This window comes from Gracilinanus agilis, chromosome 2, assembly GCF_016433145.1.
Source record: "Gracilinanus agilis isolate LMUSP501 chromosome 2, AgileGrace, whole genome shotgun sequence".
Taxonomy (NCBI): Eukaryota; Metazoa; Chordata; class Mammalia; order Didelphimorphia; family Didelphidae; genus Gracilinanus; species Gracilinanus agilis.
In genome coordinates this window covers 122335281-122357063 of record NC_058131.1, presented here as the reverse complement: position 1 = coordinate 122357063, position 21783 = coordinate 122335281, and the positions used below count along the sequence as shown (strand labels likewise).

Genomic DNA, 21783 nt, shown 5'->3' with positions numbered 1-21783 from the left:
TGAAATGAGGAAGAGGGTTGAAGGAGCTCTTAGCAAATGATCTAAATTTTTCTGTAAAATATGAGGCAAGGTTCTCAGCTAAAAGAATGAGGAACAAGGAACCAAGTCTTAAGGAGGGATGAAAAGGATTGGAAAACCTGTAGTTGAGGTAATGTAACATAAATTTTTAATGGACCTGATCAAAACTGTTGTATGATTTTCTCCACCTTCTTTCAGTAGTGCATATGTAGGAGTAAAGGTGTTACATGATGGAAGTGATCTAAAGCTGAGGCTTGGCAGGGCACAATCACCAATATAATAATGGGAATAAGGACTCAAGAGAAAATAAGTGTTGGATTGAACTAGTTCACTAGAGTCAAGATGGGGAAAAGAGAATAGAATGGCTAGTACAAAGAAGATAGCATGGGAGAAATTAGGAGTCAGGAGATTGGGGACAAAAGGTAAGGTGCTAAGGGAAGGCAGAAAAAGGTTGAAAGCCAATAGATTATTGTAAAATAAGAGGATCTCTAAATTGAGCGCTGAAGTGGTGCATTTATGGGTGACAACAAGATCAAGGGTATGTAGTCACCTCTGATTGAAGTGAATTGGAGGAATAGGTTATGGGAAGTGAGCAGATTGAGGAACCCAGGAGCTGGGGTGTTTGTGGAGAGTTTAATATGTATGTTGATGTTTTCTAATATTAGGGCAGAAGTTGGAGAAGAGAGCAGAGTTGTGAGCCATGTACTGATTTCATTGAGGAAGGGAAGAAATGTAACCAACAACTGCCTGGATTTTGACTATGTAGTAGATATGTCTTGCATGAACCTTAAAAGAGAAGAGTAATGGAGGAAGAATAAAACCTAAAAGGTAGCAATATCAGAGCAAAGAGGTTTTTCATCTCCTCTGCTTTGATTAGTGAAAGTGTACACATTCATATAAGCAGGGGGGAGGAAATTTACTTAAGTTTTCCTTCTGTTTTGTTTTGTTTTTTTTCCTTCAGCATCTCCTTTGGTCTCCTAATTAAGTCTCCTTACTTGCAGTATTTCGAATTAATCCTCCACACTGCCACCAAATTGATATCCCTTGCTTTTCTTCCAACATAAAACCTTACCATTAAAGGACCCTTTCAAGGTTTATTCTCCATATTGCTCTTTTCCATTTAAACTTTTCTTTCTTTTTGTTTTTTCTCATATAGGAAATTCCATCCCTTCCATTCATCTTTTGCACAGTTTATGTCTGTAATACAGTCTCCACTAGTTACGATTGCTTATTGGAATCAGTTCTGATGCCACTTGTCTATATGAAACATTTCCTAATCTTAATTAATAGTGATTTCTCAATCTTGAAATTACTTTCTATATACTTTGCATTTGCTTAATTATTTGCTTGTATTATGAGCCTGTTAGATTCTAAGCTTCTAGAGGGTGTCATGGGCAAATAATAGCTGGTATAGTGAAACTCAAGCCATTATTGATAAGCTGTTATATTGATCTTACTATTGGTATTGAATATAGGTATTGCTAGACTGTTGGTAATGCCCAACTGTTGTAAGTATAATAAAGTTGTCAGTGGTTAAACCGATTCACAGGTGGTAATTGGAAGGTCAGGAACAGTTTAATCCAACTCGAATTTATTTATGGTTGAGGTAGAAAAAGGGAAATAGAAGGATGGAAACTAGGAGTTTAGTTATAATATCTATTTACCTTATTCTGTAATATCTAAATAAAAAAACCTGAAGCCTAATTCCTCATGGAGTTTCTTCTTGTCTGCTGAGCAGACCTGACAATTACACTTTACTGACTAAAGATGATAAATACTCTATCTTATCCTAAGCTAAAATGAATCTTTATCTTCTTACAATAACTTATAAAACTCAAAATATCAGTTTCTCTTCATAGAGAAACTGAATGAAGCTCCTCTCTTTCCCTCAACTCCAAAGATCCAAATGGCTGTCAGTTACCACAAATAGCTCTCTGGCTTCCTCTCTGGTACCTGTAGAGAATAGGCCTCAGAGTTTCAGACTTAGGTCTCTTAGAGAATTGAGGAGGAAAACCCTCAGTAACTGAACTCTTAACTCTAATGATAAATCTTTCTCTCTCCTCAAGTCTATTCATCTCCATTTCAACTGCCACCAACTGTCAGATGGACAAAGCTAAAAACAGCTACCCCTGTTCCCTGAGACTGCCAGAGAAATCAAGAGCCCAGAATTCTCCCTTTACTGGGTTTTATGCTGTACCCTTAAAGGGCCGGAAACCAGCTCTCTCTGTTCCTCTCTCTTAAAGGGGACAGCATAAAGGTCACAAACCTTTTCTCTGACCTAAAACCTGTTCTTATTGAAACTAAATAAAATACTCATCACAAGGGCAAAGACAGTTCTTCAGTTTTACTTTTGTGTGCCTAGTGCTCTTACTACTACCTTTCTTCTCCTGGGACTTTCACCCTTTTCCCCCATTCTGACTTTCTCAGTGGCTTCAGAAAAGTCAAATCATCAAACTCTGAGTTCACTAAGATTATTTACTCCTACTCCGTGCAAGGTACAAGATGCAGAATTACAAAAGAAGATGCCTGCTCTTGGGGAGTTTACAGACTATTTAAGAGAACAAAAGTAGAAATTCTTTATAGATCACCATGTTGCAATACCTCATCATACGATTGATGAAAATTGAAGCCGACAGAGTTTAGTTGACTTCCCCAATGTCACATTAGTAGTAAACAAAAATCAGGATTTGAATTCATATTTTCTTACTCCAAATTAAGTACTCTTCATTACATTCCTTTCCCCTGTCCCCCAAGGTGTTGGGGAGGCAAAATTAACATGTAAAAATAATTAACATAATTTCATGGTATCACAAAATTTGAGAATTAGAAGAGACCTCAGTGGTCAAGTCTATCATTGTACCTTTCTTAATAAGAGATGGATTATTTTGTTTTTATTTTAATTTGATAGTCCATAACTGCTAAAAATCTCTTTGATAGTAAGTAATGAACAATTTTTTAAATTAATTTTTTTCTGGGCAAGTCATTTAACTTCTGTTTGCCTCAGTTTCCTCATCTGTAAAATAGGGATAATAATAGCACCTAAGTCTCCGGGTTGCTGAGAGGATCAAATAATTATAAATCACTTATAATAGTTTTTGGCATTTAGTATTATATAAATGTTAGATATTATTTTTATTGTATAAATAATTCTCCTGGTTCTGATCACATCATTCTGTATTGGTTCAGATAGGTCTTCCCAGGTTTCTCTCAAACCATCTCTTTCATCATTTCTTACAGCACAATTGTATTCCATCACATTTATATATAATAATTGATTCAGCCGTTTCTCAGTTGATGGGTACCAGATTCCTATTCTTTGCTACCTCAGAGCTATAAATATTTTTGTATAACTTAGAATGTGTTTTGCTTAGGGCTAATCTCCCTTAATCTCCTTTCCCTCTAAAGTTCATTTCCCCCTTTTCCTCCTTTTTCTTTGTTGAGTGAAATTTTTTTTCCCGGTGCACAACTGTGTTTAAATGAATATTCTTCCCTCTTTTGACTTGTTAAGATGAAAGTGAGGTTTAAGTGTCAACAGCTACTCTCCTCACCCTTTCCTTTTTGTTAATATAGATAACTACTTGTTGATTTGTGAGATATTAGTTTTGCCCAAGTTTCCCTTACTTCCACCCTCTCCCTAGTGTATTCTTCCCTTCTCTTTTATCTTTTTTAATCATCAAGATATCACAAAACCATTCCCAGGCTTTCTCTCTAATTATACTTCCTCTAAAGGAAATACTTTCTCTCATCTTTAGATGAGAGGATTCAGAGATGACATATGCAGCCTTTCCCCATGCTAGAATGTAAATTGTTTATCCTTATTTAGACACTTAAGATTATTTGTTCCCCTTTACTTTTTTATCTTTCTCTTAACACCTGTATTTGAATTTAAGTTTCTCTTCAGCTGAGATCTTTTTTTCAAGAATGTTTGGATGCTCTCTGTTTCATTAAATATCTTTTTTTTTCCCTTCCTCTCTGTAGTATTATATTGTTTTGTTGGATAAGTAATTCTTGGCTATAAGCCTGATATATACTTTGTCTTTTGGAGCATCATATTTCAAGCTCTCCATTTCTTCATAGTGGTAGCAGCTAAATTGTGTATGATCCTGACTAGCTCCTTATTACATTCAGTTCTTACTTAATGTAAATAATCCATTCTGCAGACTTCCCTATTTTCTAGTGGAGCTCCATATACCAACCTGGGTTAGCCTGGTTTTCATAAAAGAAGAACTGTCTGTACTTTAATTCTTCCTTTATTTTTGACTGCTTTGAGTGTTTTTGATGTGGAAGCTACCTGTGTATGCATAATATTAATGCCTAGCATTTTTATCACTTTAACGTTTGAATTTTTTTACAAATATTATTTCATTTAATCCTAAGAACAACCCTGTGAAGCAGGCACTATTATTTTCTCCATTTTACAGATGAAGATACTGAGACTGAGAGAGTCTCAATGTCTGTCAAGGATCACACAGTTAGTGTCTGAAGCAGGATTTGAACTCCAGCCTCCTGACCTTCAAATCTTGCACCTGAGCCCCTATACTACCTAATCACCGCTAAAATCAGAATCTAGCCAATTCTTTGTTGGCATTCAATAACTGAAATGATACCTTTATTATTAAAGAAGTTAATTTTGACCAATGTTTTAATATTCTTTTCTAGAACAATACTACTTCTATTAGTAAATTTGTCAGTGAAGCTATCGATATAATCATTTACCTCACTTTTCTTACAGACCACCTGCCCAATATGAAGGAAGACTATTTTGTAACATTCTTTATTGTTTTTATATTCAGTCTCATCTGTTTTCTTTTACAACAGTATAGAAAACTAATTTTGTTTTAATGAAAGAATTTGTTTTAGTCCTTGATCTACACTAAAAATTTTATCAAATTAAAAATCCAAAACTATAAAATTCATATTGTCATAATGATTACCTTTAGGGTTTCTTAACTTTGGGTTTGTGAACTTGTCTTTTTAAATATTTTGTTTACTTTCAATATCACTGGTTCCCTTGGTAATCCTATGTATTTTGTTTACACATTGAAAGACATTCTGAGAAAGGGTTTGGGTTTTATTATCATGGGCATGCTAAAAATGTCTATGATGCAAAAAGCCTAAGAACTAATTATTTGGAAGCTGATAGGCCAAGTATGGCATATATTAAAATTGGTATAGCCTTTCCCATTGTACTAATAGTGCCACACGAATTATCTTCTGAATTCTAATTCAGTAAGAGTATAGAATAGAACAAGAGATGAGAAATAGTATCAAGTGATAGGATATATTGGAAGTATTATATCAAAGAGGAGAGTGGGAAGGAAAAATCTAGAAAAAGATAAGTTGTTATGATGATTCTGAGGAAAGAAAGATCATATTCAACTAAAGATCTTCAATTCAAATGTTGATTAAGTCTCTCAATGTAGCACACTTTTCTAGGCACTAGGAAGACAAAGATTACATTAGATAAAATCTCTGCTCATGAGAGCTAATAAGAAATAGGACAAATAGAAATAACTAAAATAAAAATTTGAAAAGAGTAAAAGAGATCCCTACAAAGTACTATGAGACCATGAGGGACAAAAAAGGCTTTAATGGAAACTGATATTGGGCCTTAGAGAAGGGAAAGAAGTTTATCAAGTCTAGATGAAGGGGGAGGTTCTATTCCAAGCATGGGAAATCTCAAGAAAAGTTTCAGGGAAAACTATTTCCCATTGTGCTTGATATAATTTGTATGCAGTCAGGAGCAGCTAGGTGGCTGGGTGGATTGAGATCCAGAGACAGAAAGTCCTGGGTTCAAATGTGGCCTCAAATACTTACAGCTGTGTGACCGGGCAAATCACTTAACTTCCATTATCTATCCTATACAACTCTTCTGCCATGGAACCAAAGCACAGTATTGATTCTAAGATGGAAGGTAAGAGTTTTATGGAGGGAAAATGTATGCAGTCTATATAAAGTTTTAAAGCTATTTTTGTACTTATAATAATGGAGCAAATAGGGTCCATTTTGTTATAAGAAAACTTTCCAAGAAAATAAACTGTGGTTTTCCTTTTAAATAGGATGTGTTTGAAGGTTATTTAAAATTTTTTTTAACTATTTGCAAGAAAGGAATGTGACCTCACCAATAACTGGTGGAAAGGATGATTGATAAAGGGTCTTGAGAGAATAGTTGAGAGTAAGTGGGATGTCTAAGACTAAGCTAGAGAGCTAAGGTTAACAACATGTGAGAAGGAGACTTGAGAACAAAAGCAGCAAATAAAAGGGATTTCTTACCTAAGGGAGGTTAAAGAGACTAGAATAATGTGAAGAGGAACAATGGTCACAGAAGCCAAGAAGGATAGAAAAAATGTGGTAAAGTTGTCACCTGTGCTTCTAATCAGCTTGTTTGCCCTTTTCTACTTCTGTGTCCCTGAGTACATCATTTAGCTTGTCAGAGCTTCAGGTTCATAGTCTGTGAAATGAGGAAGTCGGAGTAAGTTGTTCTCTAAAAATCCCTTCCAAGAATGTTTCAGTTCATTGGGTAGTATTAAGCACAGTAATAATATATACATATATAATAAGTTAAAAAGCAGAATTACTTCCCATCAAGGAAATTCTAGGTTATTGTGGGAAACTACATATACATAGATAAAACAAACTATGAACAAAATAATCTCTAACAACTGGAGCAATTAGAAAAGGCTTCTTGTAGAAGGTGGCACTTGACCTGATCTTTGGAAGTAACTGGGGGCCCTGGAGGAGAAGGTGAGGATGTAGATCATTCCAGTCTGAGGGCACGTAGATGGGTGGTGAAGTATAGTGTCCAGGAGACAGCAAATGACATCATTGGGCCAGAATATAGAGTTGGTGAGGGAGACTGATATGCAATCAAATGGAAAAGAGAGAAGACAAATGGGAAAGGACTAAATGCCAGGGAAAAAAACAGGATTTTAGTTTTTAACCCAATAGGTTGTTGGTGAATCTATGGCACACATGCCAGAGGAAGCTGCTCCCCTCCCCCTCTCTACCACACCTGAGGATATTTCTCACACGACCAGTCCTCTGCTCAGCAGCCCAATGGGAATGCTTCCTCCCTTCCTGTCTAGGGTAAAGAGGCAGCAGCAGGGGCACAACCCTCAGTCTCTAAAAGGTTTGTCATCACTGCTATAGACAGTAGGGAACCACTGAAACATCTTTAAAAGGGAAATAGCATGGTCAAAATTGTGCTTTTAGAAATAGAAATTTAGTATCTGTGTGGAGATGGATTGGAGTAGAGAGAATTTGGACGCAGCAAGACCAGGTGGGAGCTATTGCAGCAATCTCAGTGGGAGAAGCTGAAAGCCAAAATAAGAGCAGTAAGTGAAGATGCCAGATTTGAAAGATATTATTTGGGTAAAATCCATTCTTGGCAATTGATTGGAGGGATTGGGGGACGGTAAGGAAGAATGAAGAGTTGAGGATGATGCCAAAGTTGTGAATCTGGATAACTACAATGGTTGTGCCCTCAACCAAAGAGGGAAGGTGAGAGTTAGATTTAGAGGGGAAAATAGTGAGTTCTGTTTTGGATATGGTATATTTGAGATGCCTATAAAATATCCAAGTAGAAATGCTCAAGGTTCTGGCCGAAAGATGAGGGTTGGGAATATTGATTTGGGAGTCATCTTAAAGGGATGATAGTTAATCCATGGAAACCGGGAGATAACCAAGAGAGAAAGTAGATTAAAAAAAAAAGGAAAGAGGGCCTAGGATAAAGCCCTGAGTTATAGCCATCATAGCCACATAAGTGGTTGCAACACGGATAAAGGTTCCACAGAGAAGGCAGAGAAGGATCATTTTTGAAAAAAAGAAAGAGAGAGAAAGTATCAAGGAGGGAACTCAGCAATGACAGTGTCAAATTCTGCAGAGAGGATGAGAAGGATGTAAAGTGAGAAAGGGACACTAATGAGCAGTAACGAGATCATTGATTACCTTGCAGAGAACATTTTCATTAGGGAAGTAGAATCAGATTCTACACTGCAAGGGATTGAGAACTGAATGTGAGATGAAGTCAAGGCAATGAGTGTAGAGTATTTTTCTGGTATTTTGGATGTGAAAGGGAGGAGAAATATAGCTTGAGGGAATGGTAGGGTATAGTAATGGGTTTCTTGTTTGTTTTTAAGATGGGAGAGATCTTAGTGTGTTTGTAAGTATTAGCAAAGGAGCTAGTAAATAGAGATTGGAAATTAGAGGATAAGGACACAAGGACAAATCCCCAGGAGGAGATGAAATAAAAAATGAAATACTGTAATGTAATGGAGGAGAGTAAAGTATAAGGTGGATGATATAAGAGCAGTCAAGGGGCTTTAGGCAGATGTTGAAGATGGTATGTGAAGGAGGGGTCCTACACCAAAGCTGAATGAAAATTAAATAAACTCTCTCACCAGCAAGGCCAAGACCCCTTTAAGTTCAGGATTCTCTGCCTCTGCCCTTTGGGGTTGGAACCAATCTAATTGGACAGTTGGTACAGTATCCAGGAAGGAGGTTAAGACTTCCTGAAATGAAACTAGTTTGATAAGGCTGGCCAGTTAAGGTTATAATTCAGATCTGACTGCTGATGATAAATGCCTGTTGATAAGGTAAAGCAATGGCTTCTAAGAATGTTTAAGCTTAAAGTCAAAATGGGTTTATTGTTAATTAGATTGAACTAGGTAAATGGGAGTTGGAAAGTGATTGAAGGTAAGCTAAAGGATCTTGGCTAAATTGTCACTAAATTGCTTTAGAAACACAGGTTGATCTTTCCTAGGTGCAGAAGTATGAGAAAGCCTTGAGGGCAAATCTCAACTCTGCTACAAATGCTGATGACTTGATAGTTGAATTAATCTCTTGTTTATAATAAAAGTTGTTGGTTATGCCAAAGAGCTAATGAATTTGGCTAGTTATGGTAGTTTCTGCCTACCTAACAAACCTACCCAAACCACCCGGGCCCAATTTCCACCCTTCTCCTTAACCCTCGAGTTGAGAGCCAGAAGACCCATCAGGGGTTTGAGGACCCTTTTTTATACCCTCACCTCAACTCTCACCCTGGTACCCGGCCTGGGTCCTCTTCCAGGTTCTGTGTTCTAAAGTGGCAACTGTCAGCTTGCACCCCCACAAATATGGTTGCTTAAATCTGCACATAACAGTAATTGGCATTGGCAAGAAGAATGGCCACTCACTTCTTAGTCTTAAGATTGGAGCAGAGAAGTAAAGAAGAGGGGGGATATTAAGATTTGAAGTATAATTAGAGAGATGATGGAACTTGGGATGAAATGCCTCAAAATTTTTTTTAAACCTTCGCCTTCCATCTTAGAGTTGAAAGAAATGGGGGTTTATACCCACTAAATAGAGGTCCCTTAGTGTGGATGTAGGTATGGATCAGTGATGACCCACACAGTGGCTCTGGCCTAGTTTGTAGGCCCAGAGGTCAGCCATACCAGTCCTCTGTAAGTTTAACACAAAATCTGGCTGCAGGTTTGATGTTATTCAAATAAAAGATGTTTACTTTGTAAATAGCAGGATGGGTAGGAATTTCCTAAACTACCAGGTTCTAGCTCCTCCTCCTCAGACACTGGTATGCAAGAATCTGCTTGGTCCCAACTCCATTGGGCTACTCTAGTTACTCTATTCCCCTAAATCCTTCTAGATAACTAAAATCTGACTAGCTGGCCCACAAATTAAGAACAAAGTTCAGATTATAAGGCAGTGGTTCCCAAACTTTTTTGGCCTGCCGCCCCCTTTCCAGAAAAAATATTACTTAGACCCCTGGAAATTAATTTTCTTTATTTTAATAGCAATTAATAGGAAAGATAAATGCACCTGTGGCCATCACTGCCCCCCTGGATCGCTGCAGCACCTATGGGGGGGGGGGAGATACCCACTTTGGGAATCACTATATAAGGTTTTAGATAGAAACCAACAGGCTTAAGCTGAATGTGGTCTGGTTCAGAGTATGGCAGACAGATTCTGTCCAGGCAACTTCTCTCACGCAAATGAAATCTCCAGGAACCAGGTCTCAGCACTAAAATGAGATCAGGATGAGGGTCGGGATCAGGAAAAGAGTCTCTGGATTCCTGGATCTTCTCAGGTAAGTCTGGAGCTCAGCCAAAACCCCTGTAACCAATCAAAATCACCACTGGAAGTCTCTCTTTCTCCCACTCACAGTGTCCCAAGGCAAAAGCACCCCCTGGGACTCTCTGTCCTCCTCCTCATCCTTCCCTCTCATTCTGGAATTCAACCCCAAATGGTTCCAGGTGTGCGGTAGACTGCCTTCGCAGTTTCTTCCACAAGGTTCTTGCATGCTTTTTCCCCAAAGTCTTTTGCAAGTTTGCCTTTGTCTATCTTTATTTTAACAGAATCAATACTGTGTGTTGGTTCCAAGGCAGAAAAGTGCTAAGGGCTAGGCAATGGGTGGTTAAATGACTTGCTAGAAAGAAAGGCTAGATTTGAACCCAATCTCCCTTCCCTAGGCCTGGCTCTCAATCCACTGAGTCTCCTAGCTTCTCTCTTCAATTTTTTCAATAAAATATGAGGCAAGGTCCTCTACTGGGGAGATGGGGATAGTGTGGAGATGTTGTAGATAGCTTGAAGAGGGAAGAACCAAAGCTATGGTCATGCAATAGAGTCCATCTGGGAATAGTAAAGGTACTGAGGTGCAACAATAAGTACTCAATTCAGAATTACACAATATAGATTAATTCTAAACCGATTTGACAAGGTTGACTTCCTAAATGGACATTCAGTTATAGGAATGGAAGTGGATAATGGGAGTGTTCTAGGGATGAACCTTAGTAAGATAAGAGATCAGGGGACTTAAGGACAGAGACAGTATAAAATTTAAACTTAATATAAAATAATTATATTATGATAGGATCAAGGTTCTAAAGTAATGGTTCCCAAACTTTTTTGGCCTACCGCCCCCTTTCCAGAAAAAATATTACTTGGCCCCCTGGAAATTAATTTTTTTAAATTTTAATAGCAATTAATAGGAAAGATAAACGTACCTGTGGCCATCACCGCCTTCCTGAATCGCTGCAGCACCCACCAGGGGGCGGTAGTGCCCACTTTGGGAATCACTGATCTAAAGGATGGAAAATGAGACCGGAAAGCAAAGATGGGCAGTGACAGAAAGTGGCAGTGGAAATTGAGGTTTAGTAGGACACAGGGAAAGATGGAAGACATGACTATGTCATCTTCCAGAAAAATTTAAGATTTATGGATTGTGGAGATAGAACCCTTTGTAGTTGGTCAGTGGGTATGCTCAACCTTGCATATGGCTGAGGGGGATTGAAAGGATTCAGACTCTGGAGGGTCAGAAGGTCCAACTAAGGGAAAGAAAGTCTGAAGTTCTGTAATAGTGTTTCATAAAGGATAAACTGCAGCACACTGGCATAGCATGAGTTTTTTTCAGATGTGCCACAAAATTTTGAATGTTAGTTAAGCTTTTCCTGTTTTTGTTTTTTAATTTTAAAAATCCCAAAGATTTTGTTAACTGGAATAGTAAGCATGTCTGGTACATAAATAAATAAGAGGATCTCTAGAGAATCTTTCCCAGCATGTCGTGTTCTACAGGGAAAAGTACAAGAAGCACACAAACATTTTGATTTTTTGTTTTGTTTCTATAACTTTATAAAAACAAAAATTTAAGTATGTTCTGACTTCCTTGTTTAGGTTTCAAGAAAGTTTTCATTAAGGTTTCATTAAGGAATGTGCAAGTCAATAGCAACTGCAGAACTGAATCTATGAATGCCTCATTAAAAGAGATAAAAGAAAAGGAGAACAAATGCACAGATTTTAATAGTTATTAAATACTGCTTTTCCTTTTTTCCAGTAATGTATTGAGAAAAAAAAGCTAAAAGAAAACATGATTAGCATTTTATCAGAAAGTGTTTTAATTACATATCATAATGTGTATCTTACTTAAATTCCATAAATAGTTCCATAGATATTGTGGATATAGCTGCTGAGGTAAATAATGTATCCCTTTTCCCCCACATCAAGATTGAAAAGGCCAAGCCCTTTAAATGTGGAACGTTTGGTGCAGCATCTCTTCAGCAAAGATATTTAGCTACTGGGGATTTTGATGGAAACCTGAGTATATGGTAAGATTATTTAATCTCTATTTAAATGACATTTTAACATTCTTTCATATTCCTATTATTCTGCCTCAGGAAAAGATAATTTTTAAAAGAGTTTCCTTGTTCAGGTTTAATTTGGTTTTAAGATATATGCTTTTCAGAACCTATTTTTAATATTTGTATTCAAGTGCAGGTTGAGAATAGACATTTGAGAAAATGCTACAGGACTTAATTTCTTTAAATGCTAATATTTAGGACCCTTGACTTCTGATTATACCCTTACTTTAAGGAAATTTGTTATGTGAAGATCCAAAATTATAAAACTGAAAGATTATTTTATATTCAATGACAAATGTAGCATGCCTTTCACAAAAGGATCCGCTGACTACGTTTCTTTAAATAAAGGTTTTTTAATTTGTGAATTTGAAAGCTGGTTTTTAGAAATCAGATATTTATATAATGTTTTCAGGAATATAACTTGTATAAATTAAGGTATCTTTTACCATAAAAGGGAGCCATAATAAATATGTCAAAATCTTGCCATCTGTTTCTTTTTTCAGAATATCTTTTCATTTCTAAGTAATATGGTATAACAAAACTAAGATTAGAAGTCCAAGGACAAAACTAAATCAGAAGTCCAAGTTCTAATTGAGGCATTGATATATACCACCTTTATTTGTGACTGGAGGCAAATCACTTCACTTTTATGGCCTTAAGTTTCTTATCTGTAAAGTGAGGGTTTTAGACCAGGGATTCTCTAACGTCTATCATTCCTAGCCCTAATGCTAAAGCCTATGACCTTTTAATTTTTAGAAGCATCACTTATATTAATGACTTGAAAGTATGATTATAAGGTGATTCTCTGGACAGGAAGTTTCCTCTCCATAATTTTCTTGCCTAGCATTCTGACTCTAAAGATTGAGGGTAAGAATTGGCATATTAAGTAGAGAGATGATAATAGGGTGAAATGCAAAATATTTTAAAACTAACATATGTCATAGAAAATTTTCATAACAGAACCTTTATTTTAAAGGCAAGTTTGAGGGACAGCTAAGTGGCTTGGTGACTAAAGAGCCAGGCCTTGAGGCAGAGGGTCTTGAGATTAGTTGTGGCTTGAGATACTTCCTAGTTGTATGACCCTGGGTAAGTCACTTAACCTCCATTGCCTAGCCCTTACCACTCTTCTGCCTTGGAACTAATACTTAGTATCAATTATAAGACTGAAATTTAAAAAAATGAAAACTTGAGCATTGTTTTTATTTTATTGAAAGACTAAGGCATGCTTTGAAATAACTGTTTTCTGTTGTATAGGAATTTGGAAGCTCCATTGATGCCTGTATATTCTGTCAAAGGCCATAAGGAAATCATAAATACAATAGATGGTGTGGGTGGCTTAGGAATTGGAGAAGGAGCACCAGAAATTGTAACTGGAAGCCGAGATGGTGAGTCAGTATACTCTTTATCTTCAGTCTTTGCTGGAGAAAATCTTTGTGAACTCTGAACTAGGAAAAAAAGTCTTCTTGGGCCCCTGCTTTTAACTATATTCATTCCTTTATTTGAGACTATGTATAAATAAAGTTTTATGATAACAGTATTTCACATTCCTACAGTACTTTGTCATTTATAATCTCACTTGATTCTTAAAACAGTCTCATGAGGTAGGCAAGACAAGTGATACCCACATTTACAAATGAGGAAACCAAGGATGAGAGGGTGATTTGTCTGTGATTTCTCTATGCTTCCACTGCTGAAATGTAGTGGAACTGAGACTCTTAGTCCTAGCCTAATACTCTCTTCATTATGCCATGTTTCTGCTAGTGGGCAAGTTAGAGTTTAAAAGTAAGTCATTTTATGTTAGTTTTTAAGTTGATTTAGAAAGGAATTATATGTTTGAGTCTCACATAAGGCACAGGAGTCAAGGTTTTGTAGTAGACCCTTATTAAATATTTGTTGATTAATTGATTATATTATATATCATACTTATATCTTAGATAACATTAGTGAAAAGGGAGAAAGAATAAAATAGAAATCATTTTTAATACATTAACATCAAAATAGAGCAACAAAATACTCTGAGAACAAAGAAAATCTGTGATTTGAAATATATAACAACTGTACTTTGTGAATGAAACCTATATTATGGATTATTTCAGAATGGCTTATTAAAATTCATTAATATAAAAAATCAATCAGGTTATAATGATATTATTTCTGTGAATGGTAAATGCAATTTTATTAAAATTACAAAATCACAGATTTCGAGCTGGAAAGAGACATTAGAGATTATCTAGTCTAATCCCCTTATTTTTCACAGATGAGTATACTAAAGTAAGTATGTGATTTGCTCAGAGTCCCACAAGTTACTTCCTAAGTCCTTTGATTCCATAGCTAATGCCCTTTCCATTATTCCATTATTTCCAGATTATTATAGGTCAGAAAATATGTGAATTTTCTCAGGTATCATGGTACCTAAAATATTACCATGGACACTTTATCCTCTCAGTAAGTGATTTTAGGAGTATGATACAAGAAAACTAAAAACTAATTTGGTAACCATCTCATTTTAACAATCCTTTTTTTATTCCTAATAGGAACAGTGAAGGTATGGGATCCCAGGCAAAAAGATACTCCTGTTGCTAATATGGAACCTGTACAAGGAGAAAGCAAGAGAGACTGTTGGACTGTTGCATTTGGTAAATTATTAATCAACATTTGCATTTTTAGATATCAGATTGTGAAACACAAGAAAGCCCTTGAAGAAATTTTAAGGGTTATATACTCTTTTTAGAATTATCTGATTTATATAGAATTCTTTAAAAAAGAGAATATTTTCCTAGATCTAAGGACCAGCCACCTTTTTTATTTTTTAACTCTGAATGCCACAAGCAGTTTTAAGCAATACCTCTGGGTGATTCTAGTCACCCAAGTAGACAGGTTTGTGAAAGAAAACAGACACAAGTAGAAGGAGACCAAAAAAGAGAAAGAAGAGATACAAAGGGTAAAGAGTGGCAAAGTGCTACCAATTGATTACTTCAAAACTTTCCAGTCCCCTGATACTTTATCTTCTGCCACATAATCTTGTACTGTTCATTCCAGTTACTCTGGCTTCCTAGTTGTACCTTAAACCCTAAAAAGAAAAACAGAATTGGCCAAATGGTAAAAGAAGCACAAAAAAAAATTCACTGCAGAAAAGAACTTTGTAAAAATCGGAATTGGTCAAATAGAAAAAGAGCACAAAAATTCACTGAAAAAAAAATGATTTCCTAAAAATGGTAAGTGGAAGCTAATGAACCCATAAAATAGCCAGAAATAGTGAAACAAAAGTCAAAAGAATTAAAAAAGAAAGAAGGCATGAATCTCATTGGAAAAATAACTGACCCAGAGGCAACTAGGTGACTCCATGGATGAGAGTCAGGTCTAGAAATGGAAGGTCCTGGATTCATATCTGGCCTCAGATACTTCCTAGCTATGTGACCCTGGGCAAATCACTTAACTCCCATTGCCCAATTTTACTACTGTTCCTCCTTGAACCCGATACAGTATTGACTCTTAAGACAAAAGGTAAGAGTTTAAAAAAAGAAAAAAAATTGACCTGGGAAATAGATTGAGGCGAACAATTTAAGAATGATTGAACTGGGGGCAGCTGGGTGGCTCAGTGGATTGAGAGCCAGGCCTAGAGATGGGATATCCTAGATTTAAATCTGGCCTCAGGCACTTCCTAGCTGTGTGACCCTGGGCTGGTCACGTAACCCCCATTGCCTAGCCCTTACCACTCTTCTGCCTTGGAGTCAAGTATTGACTCCAAGGCAGAAGGTAAGGGTTTTTAAAAGAAGAATTATAGAACTACCTGAAACCCATAATTTTAAAATTTTTTCTAAAACAGCCCAGACATCATATTTCAAGAAATTATCAAAGAAAACTGCCCCAATATCTTTGAACCAGAGGTTAAAATAGAAATTTAAAAATCCATTGATTACCTCCTGAGATTCCAAAATAAAAATTTCCAGGAACATAAACAGATTCGAGAGCTCCCAGATCAAAGAAAAACTATTGCAAGGAGCCAAAAAGAAACACTTCAAATATTGTGGAGCCATAGTCAGGATCACACAAGGTTTAGCAGCTTCTTAGAAGGCTTGTAATATGATTATTTCAGAAGCCAAAGAAGCTAGAACCAAAACCAAGAATAACATACTTGGCAAAAGGGAATATAATCCTATAGTGGAAAAAATAGATATTTAATAAAAAAGAATTCTTTCAAGCATTCCTGATGAAAAGACCAGACTTGAATAAAAAAATTTACATTCAAATATCAGACTTAAGAAAAGGGTCAAAAAGAACACCTAAAAGTGAAATCATAAGAGACTTATAATAAGGTTAAACCATTTATATTCCTATATGAGAAGAAGATATATGTAACTACTAAGAATTTTATCATAAAAGCAGGTGGAAGTTGTCTACAGAGAGGTCATGGATAGGAGTCTATTATATTGGAATGATCTAAAAAAAATGAACGAATGAGAAAAAGGGATGTACCTGTAGAAGGAAGAGGAAAAATGGGGGAAATTATCTCACATAAAGGTTACTTTACAAAGGAATAACTTTAGGGGAAAGCAATGGGATGACAGGCAATACTTGACCTTCACTCTCCTCAAAATTGTGGTTCAAACAGGGAAGAATATTTATTTACATTCAGTTGGATATAAAAACCTATTTTAGCCAACAGTAGAGAAGGGGAGGATATGCATAAGAGGGGGAAGAGGGATTTAAAAGGAGGGGAAATTAGGGAAGATGGGGGACAAAAACAAAATAGTCTTTTGAGGAGGGACAGAGTAAAAAGAGAGAAGGATAATTAAGAGAGAATAGGATGGAGGGAAATATAGAGTAATCATCATTGTGAGTGTGAATGGGATAAACTTGCCTGTGAAATGGAAACAGATAATGAGAAACCATAATCCAGCAATGTGTGGTTACAAGAGATATACTTGAAACAGAAAGACACCGAAAAGAGTAAAAAAAAAAAAAAAAAAAGGATCATAACAGAAGTAAAAAAAGCCTGGGGGGGGGGGGTGCAGCTGGGTAGCTCAGTGTATTGAGCCAGGCCTAGAGATGGGAGGTCCTAGGTTCAAATCTAGCCTCAGACACTTCCCAGCTGTGTGACTCTGGGCAAGTCACTTGACCCCATTTGCCTACCCTTACCACAATTCTGCCTTGGAGTCAATACACAGTATTGACTCCAAGACAGAAGGTAAGGGTTAAAAAAAAAAAAAAAAGGCCTGGGTTAAAGATCTTGATCTTAGACAAAGCAGTATCAAAATTAGATCTGACTGATGAGGGTCCTACCTGAGGCAAATGAGACAGAGAGAGTGAGTAATGTAGCAAAGTTTTATTGTGATAAAGGAGGTGTGGTACAAAAGGCAAGCAAGCAGGGAGCCTGCAAACCTGCAGATGGCTAAAGGTCTTCACCTGGGTGGAGAAGGGGGCAGTATTTTATAGGGTGTGGGTCTGGGATGAGGTAACCTTGTTGCCTCTAATTGACCAAAGTTGGGGTACTTGTGTCCAGATGATTAGACGTCTCTAAGAGGGTTGGGTGGGCACCTCAGTCTCTGGGATTGGGAAGTTCTCAGGCCTGATGGTCAGTGATGTGGGAGGTCATGTCTAGGCCTGACAGCAAAGTCCTAATGTTCTGCCTGGTTATACTAGGGCTTTGTCTCACAGTTTAGACAGGTGCTGGGATGAGAGGGCTATTGGTCTCAGCAGGGAAAGGGGAAAGGGAAAAGGGGTTTTGGTCACAGGATCTATCTTAGATCATCAGGGAAACTGTTTTTACAAAAATAGATACCATAGAAGAGGAAGTCATATCAATTGTAAATATATATGCACCAAATGGCATTACATCCGAATCCTTAAAGAAAAAGTTCAATGAATTAGAGGAAAAAATAGACAGTAAAACTATACTAATGGGGAACTTGAAATTTGTCCTCTCAAAACAAGTGAAAATTAACAATAAAATAAATTAGAAAGAAGTCAAGATGACTTTTAGGAAAGTTAGATATGACAGGCCTCTGGAAAAAAACAAATGAGAATAGATAGGAGTATACATTTTTCTCAGGCATACATGACACCTCAGTAATTGATCATGCATTAGAACATAAAAACCTCAAAATCAAATGCAGAAAAGCAGAAATATTAAATGCACCTTTCCCTCAGATAATTATGTAATAAAAATTACATTCAATAAATTGCTATAGAAGCATTCATTAAAAATTAATTGGAGAGATAACTAGGTGGTTCAGTGGATAGAGAGCCAGACCTGGGTTCAAATGTGGCTTCAGAAATATTCTAATAGTGTGACCCTGGGCAAGTCACTTAACTCTAGTTACCTAGCCCTTACTGCTATTCTTCTTTTGAAGTGATACTTAGTATCAGTTCTAAGACAGAAGATAAAAGTATTTTGGGGATGATTAATTTGAAATTAAATAATTCTAAAGAAGAAATGGGTTGAAGAACAAATTATAGAAACAGTCTTTTTTATTAAAGATAATGGCAGTAATGAGACAACATACCAAAATTTGTGGGATGCAGCCAAAGCAGTACTGAGGGAAAAATTTACATCTCTAAACATAACAATTAATAAGAGAAAGAACAGTTAACTAGATTGCCATTTTTTAAACTAGAAGAACAAGTTTAAAATCCCCAGCTAAACACCAAATTTGAAATCCTTTAAAAAAAAAGGAGAGTTGAATAAAATGCAAAGTTTATTTTTTAAAGCATTGAACTAATAAACCTAGAAACTGGTTTTATTTTTTAAGCTCTATAAAATAGATAAAACTTTTTAAAAATTTTTAAATAACATACTATAAAGGAGATTCCAACAATATATCACTAAGATCACACACTATGACCAGGTAGAATTTATACTCGGAATGCAAAGCTGGTTCAATATTAGGAAAACTATCAGCTTAATTGACCATATCAATAACAAAAATAGCAAAAATCATATGATTATCTCAATAGATATAGAAAGAGCTTTTGACATAATACAATACCCATTCATTTTTAAAATACTAAAAAGCATAGGAATAAATGGAGCTTTTCTTAAAATATCAATTAGTATCTATTTAAAATTAAGAGCAAGCATCTGTAATAGGGATAAATTAGTAACTGTCCCAATATGATTAGAAGTCAAGCAAAGTTGTCCATTATCTGTTACTGTGTACTAGAAATTCCAACTGTAGCAATAAGAATAGATAGAAAAAGAAATTGAAAAAATAAGAATAGGCAATGGAGAAACAAAACTATCATCCTTTGCAGATGACATGATGGTAGAACTGTAAAGAATCAACTAAACTAGAAATAATTAACAACTTCATCAAAGTTGCAGAGATTGAAGAGTTACAGAAATTCCACTTAAAATAACTGCAAACAATATAAAATATATGGGAGTTTACCTACGAAGACAAACTCACAAACTATTGAACCCAATTACAAACATTTTTCACACAAATAAAGTCAGATCTAAACAACTGGTGAAATATAAATTGTTCATGGGTCAATTGAACCAATATAATAAAAATGACAATTCTACCTACCTAAATTTACTTATTCCATGCCATATCAATTAAACTACCAAAGAATTATTTTATACATCTCAAAAAAAATAGTAATAAAATTCATCTGGAAGAAAAAAAGATCAAGAACATCAAAGGAATCAGTAGAAAAATTTGTGAGATAAGGAAACCTTGTAGTCCTGAATTTCAGACTATACAAAGTGGCAATCATCAGAACAATATGGTTCTGTCTAAAAAATAAAGTGGTAGAGCTGTGGAATAGATAAGAATACAATACATGGTGGTAATATTTTGACCTAGTGTTTGACAAACCCAAAGATCCAAACCTTTGGGGTAAGGACTCACTATTTGACAAAATTTGCTATGAAAACCAGAAAGCAGTTTGACAGAAACTAGGCATAGACTAACATCTCACCTAAATACAAAGAAAGATAATCAAAATAATTTATATATAAAGGGAAATATAAGCAAATTTAGGAAGCATGGAAAATTTTATCTGTCAGATCTATGAAGAAGGAAAGAACTTATGACCAAACAAGATAAAAAGGGTCTCGATAAGTAAAATGTATAAGTTTAATTAGATGAAATTTAAAAGTTTTCACACACACACATAAACTGAAGCAGGCAAAATTAGAAGGAAAGCAGAAAATTTATTCCATGTTTCTCTTTCAAATACCTTCTTTCTCAAATATATAGGAAACTGAGCTAAATTTATAAAAATACAAGCCATTCCCCAGTTGATAAATAGTCAAAGATATGAATAGGCAGTTTTCAGAAGAAGATATCAAAGCTATCAGTAGTCACATGAAAAAATCCTCTAAATCACTCACTACTAATTAGATAAATATAAATTAAACAACTCTGATATATCACCTCATACCTATTAGATTGGAGATATGGAAAAATTGGGACACTAATGCACTATTGGTAGAATTGTGAACTAGTCCATTCTGGAAAACAAATTGAAAATATGCCCAAAGGGCTATAAAACTACACATACTCTTTGACCTAACTATACCACAACTCTATATCCCAAAGAGATTAAAGAAAAAAGGAGAAAGACCAAATTTACAAAAATATTTATAGCAACTCTTTTTGTCATGGCAAAGAATTGGAAATTGAGGGGATGCCCATCAATTGGAGAATAGCTGGACAAGTCATAGCATATGATTATGGCAGAAGACTGTACTATTACACTATAAGAAGTGATGAGCATAATGGTTTCAGAGAAACCTGAGAAGACATATATGAACGGAGGCAGAGTGAAATAAGCAGAGCCAGGAAATCATTACACACTACTGTTAGTACAATAATATTGTAATACTGATAAACTGTGAAAGATTTAGCTAATCTAATCTGTACAATGGTCCAAGACAGTTAATTTAAGGGCTTGTGATGAAAAATGCTATCCACCTCTAAAGATAGAACTCTGGGTACAAATTGAAATATAATTTTTTAACTTTCTCTATTTTTCTTGCTTTCTTTTTTGGCAACATGGCTAATATGAAAATATTTTGCATGGTTTCACATGATATATTGCTGACCTTCTCAATAAGTAGTTTAGAGGTTAAAGGGAAGGAGAGTATTTGGAATTAAAAGAAAAGAATATTACAAGTAAAAAAATAGAAAAATAACATAAAAAAATGAACTTGCTATTCTACTTAATTTCTTTTATTATTTTACTCACAAAATATAGGCTTAACTTCAAGTATGTTAACTTAAAGAATAAGTGGCTTGTTAACAGTTAACAGTGAACAATAGTTCTTTCTGTATCTGGCACAATTCAAACTAACACTTTTTTGCAGATATGAATACACTTAACTGAAAGACAAATTTGTTATGCACATGTTCTTAAGATCACCATTTAGTAGTCAGTTCTTTTTTAATGAAGAAATTCTTTTGGCACAGCATATGTAGTATTGTAGGATAAAGATAAGTATTCCTAATAAAATTTAGGCTGATGAAGTGTTAACTAGAATTTTTGAGGAAGCCTTGATAGTAAAAGTACTTGCTCCCTATTATGCTGATACTGTTGTATTATAAAGGCTAAGATCTGCAGGGAGGACCAACACTTCAGGTGTAAGGACTTGCTGAGCTCTTTTCAGGACTGTTCATCCACCTTTGGT

At 35.6% G+C, this 21783-nt stretch overlaps 1 protein-coding gene across 1 annotated transcript in view; it reads left to right on the top strand.

The window, feature by feature from the left end:
- The window catches only part of DNAAF10 (dynein axonemal assembly factor 10), a 32572-nt gene that overhangs the window by 2508 nt on the left and 8281 nt on the right, over window positions 1–21783 (top strand). Inside the window, exons 2-4 of the mRNA XM_044663393.1 lie at window positions 12013–12113; window positions 13401–13531; window positions 14681–14782. Of these exons, the coding sequence (XP_044519328.1) occupies window positions 12013–12113; window positions 13401–13531; window positions 14681–14782 (334 nt within the window). The remainder of the gene's footprint in view (window positions 1–12012; window positions 12114–13400; window positions 13532–14680; window positions 14783–21783) is intronic.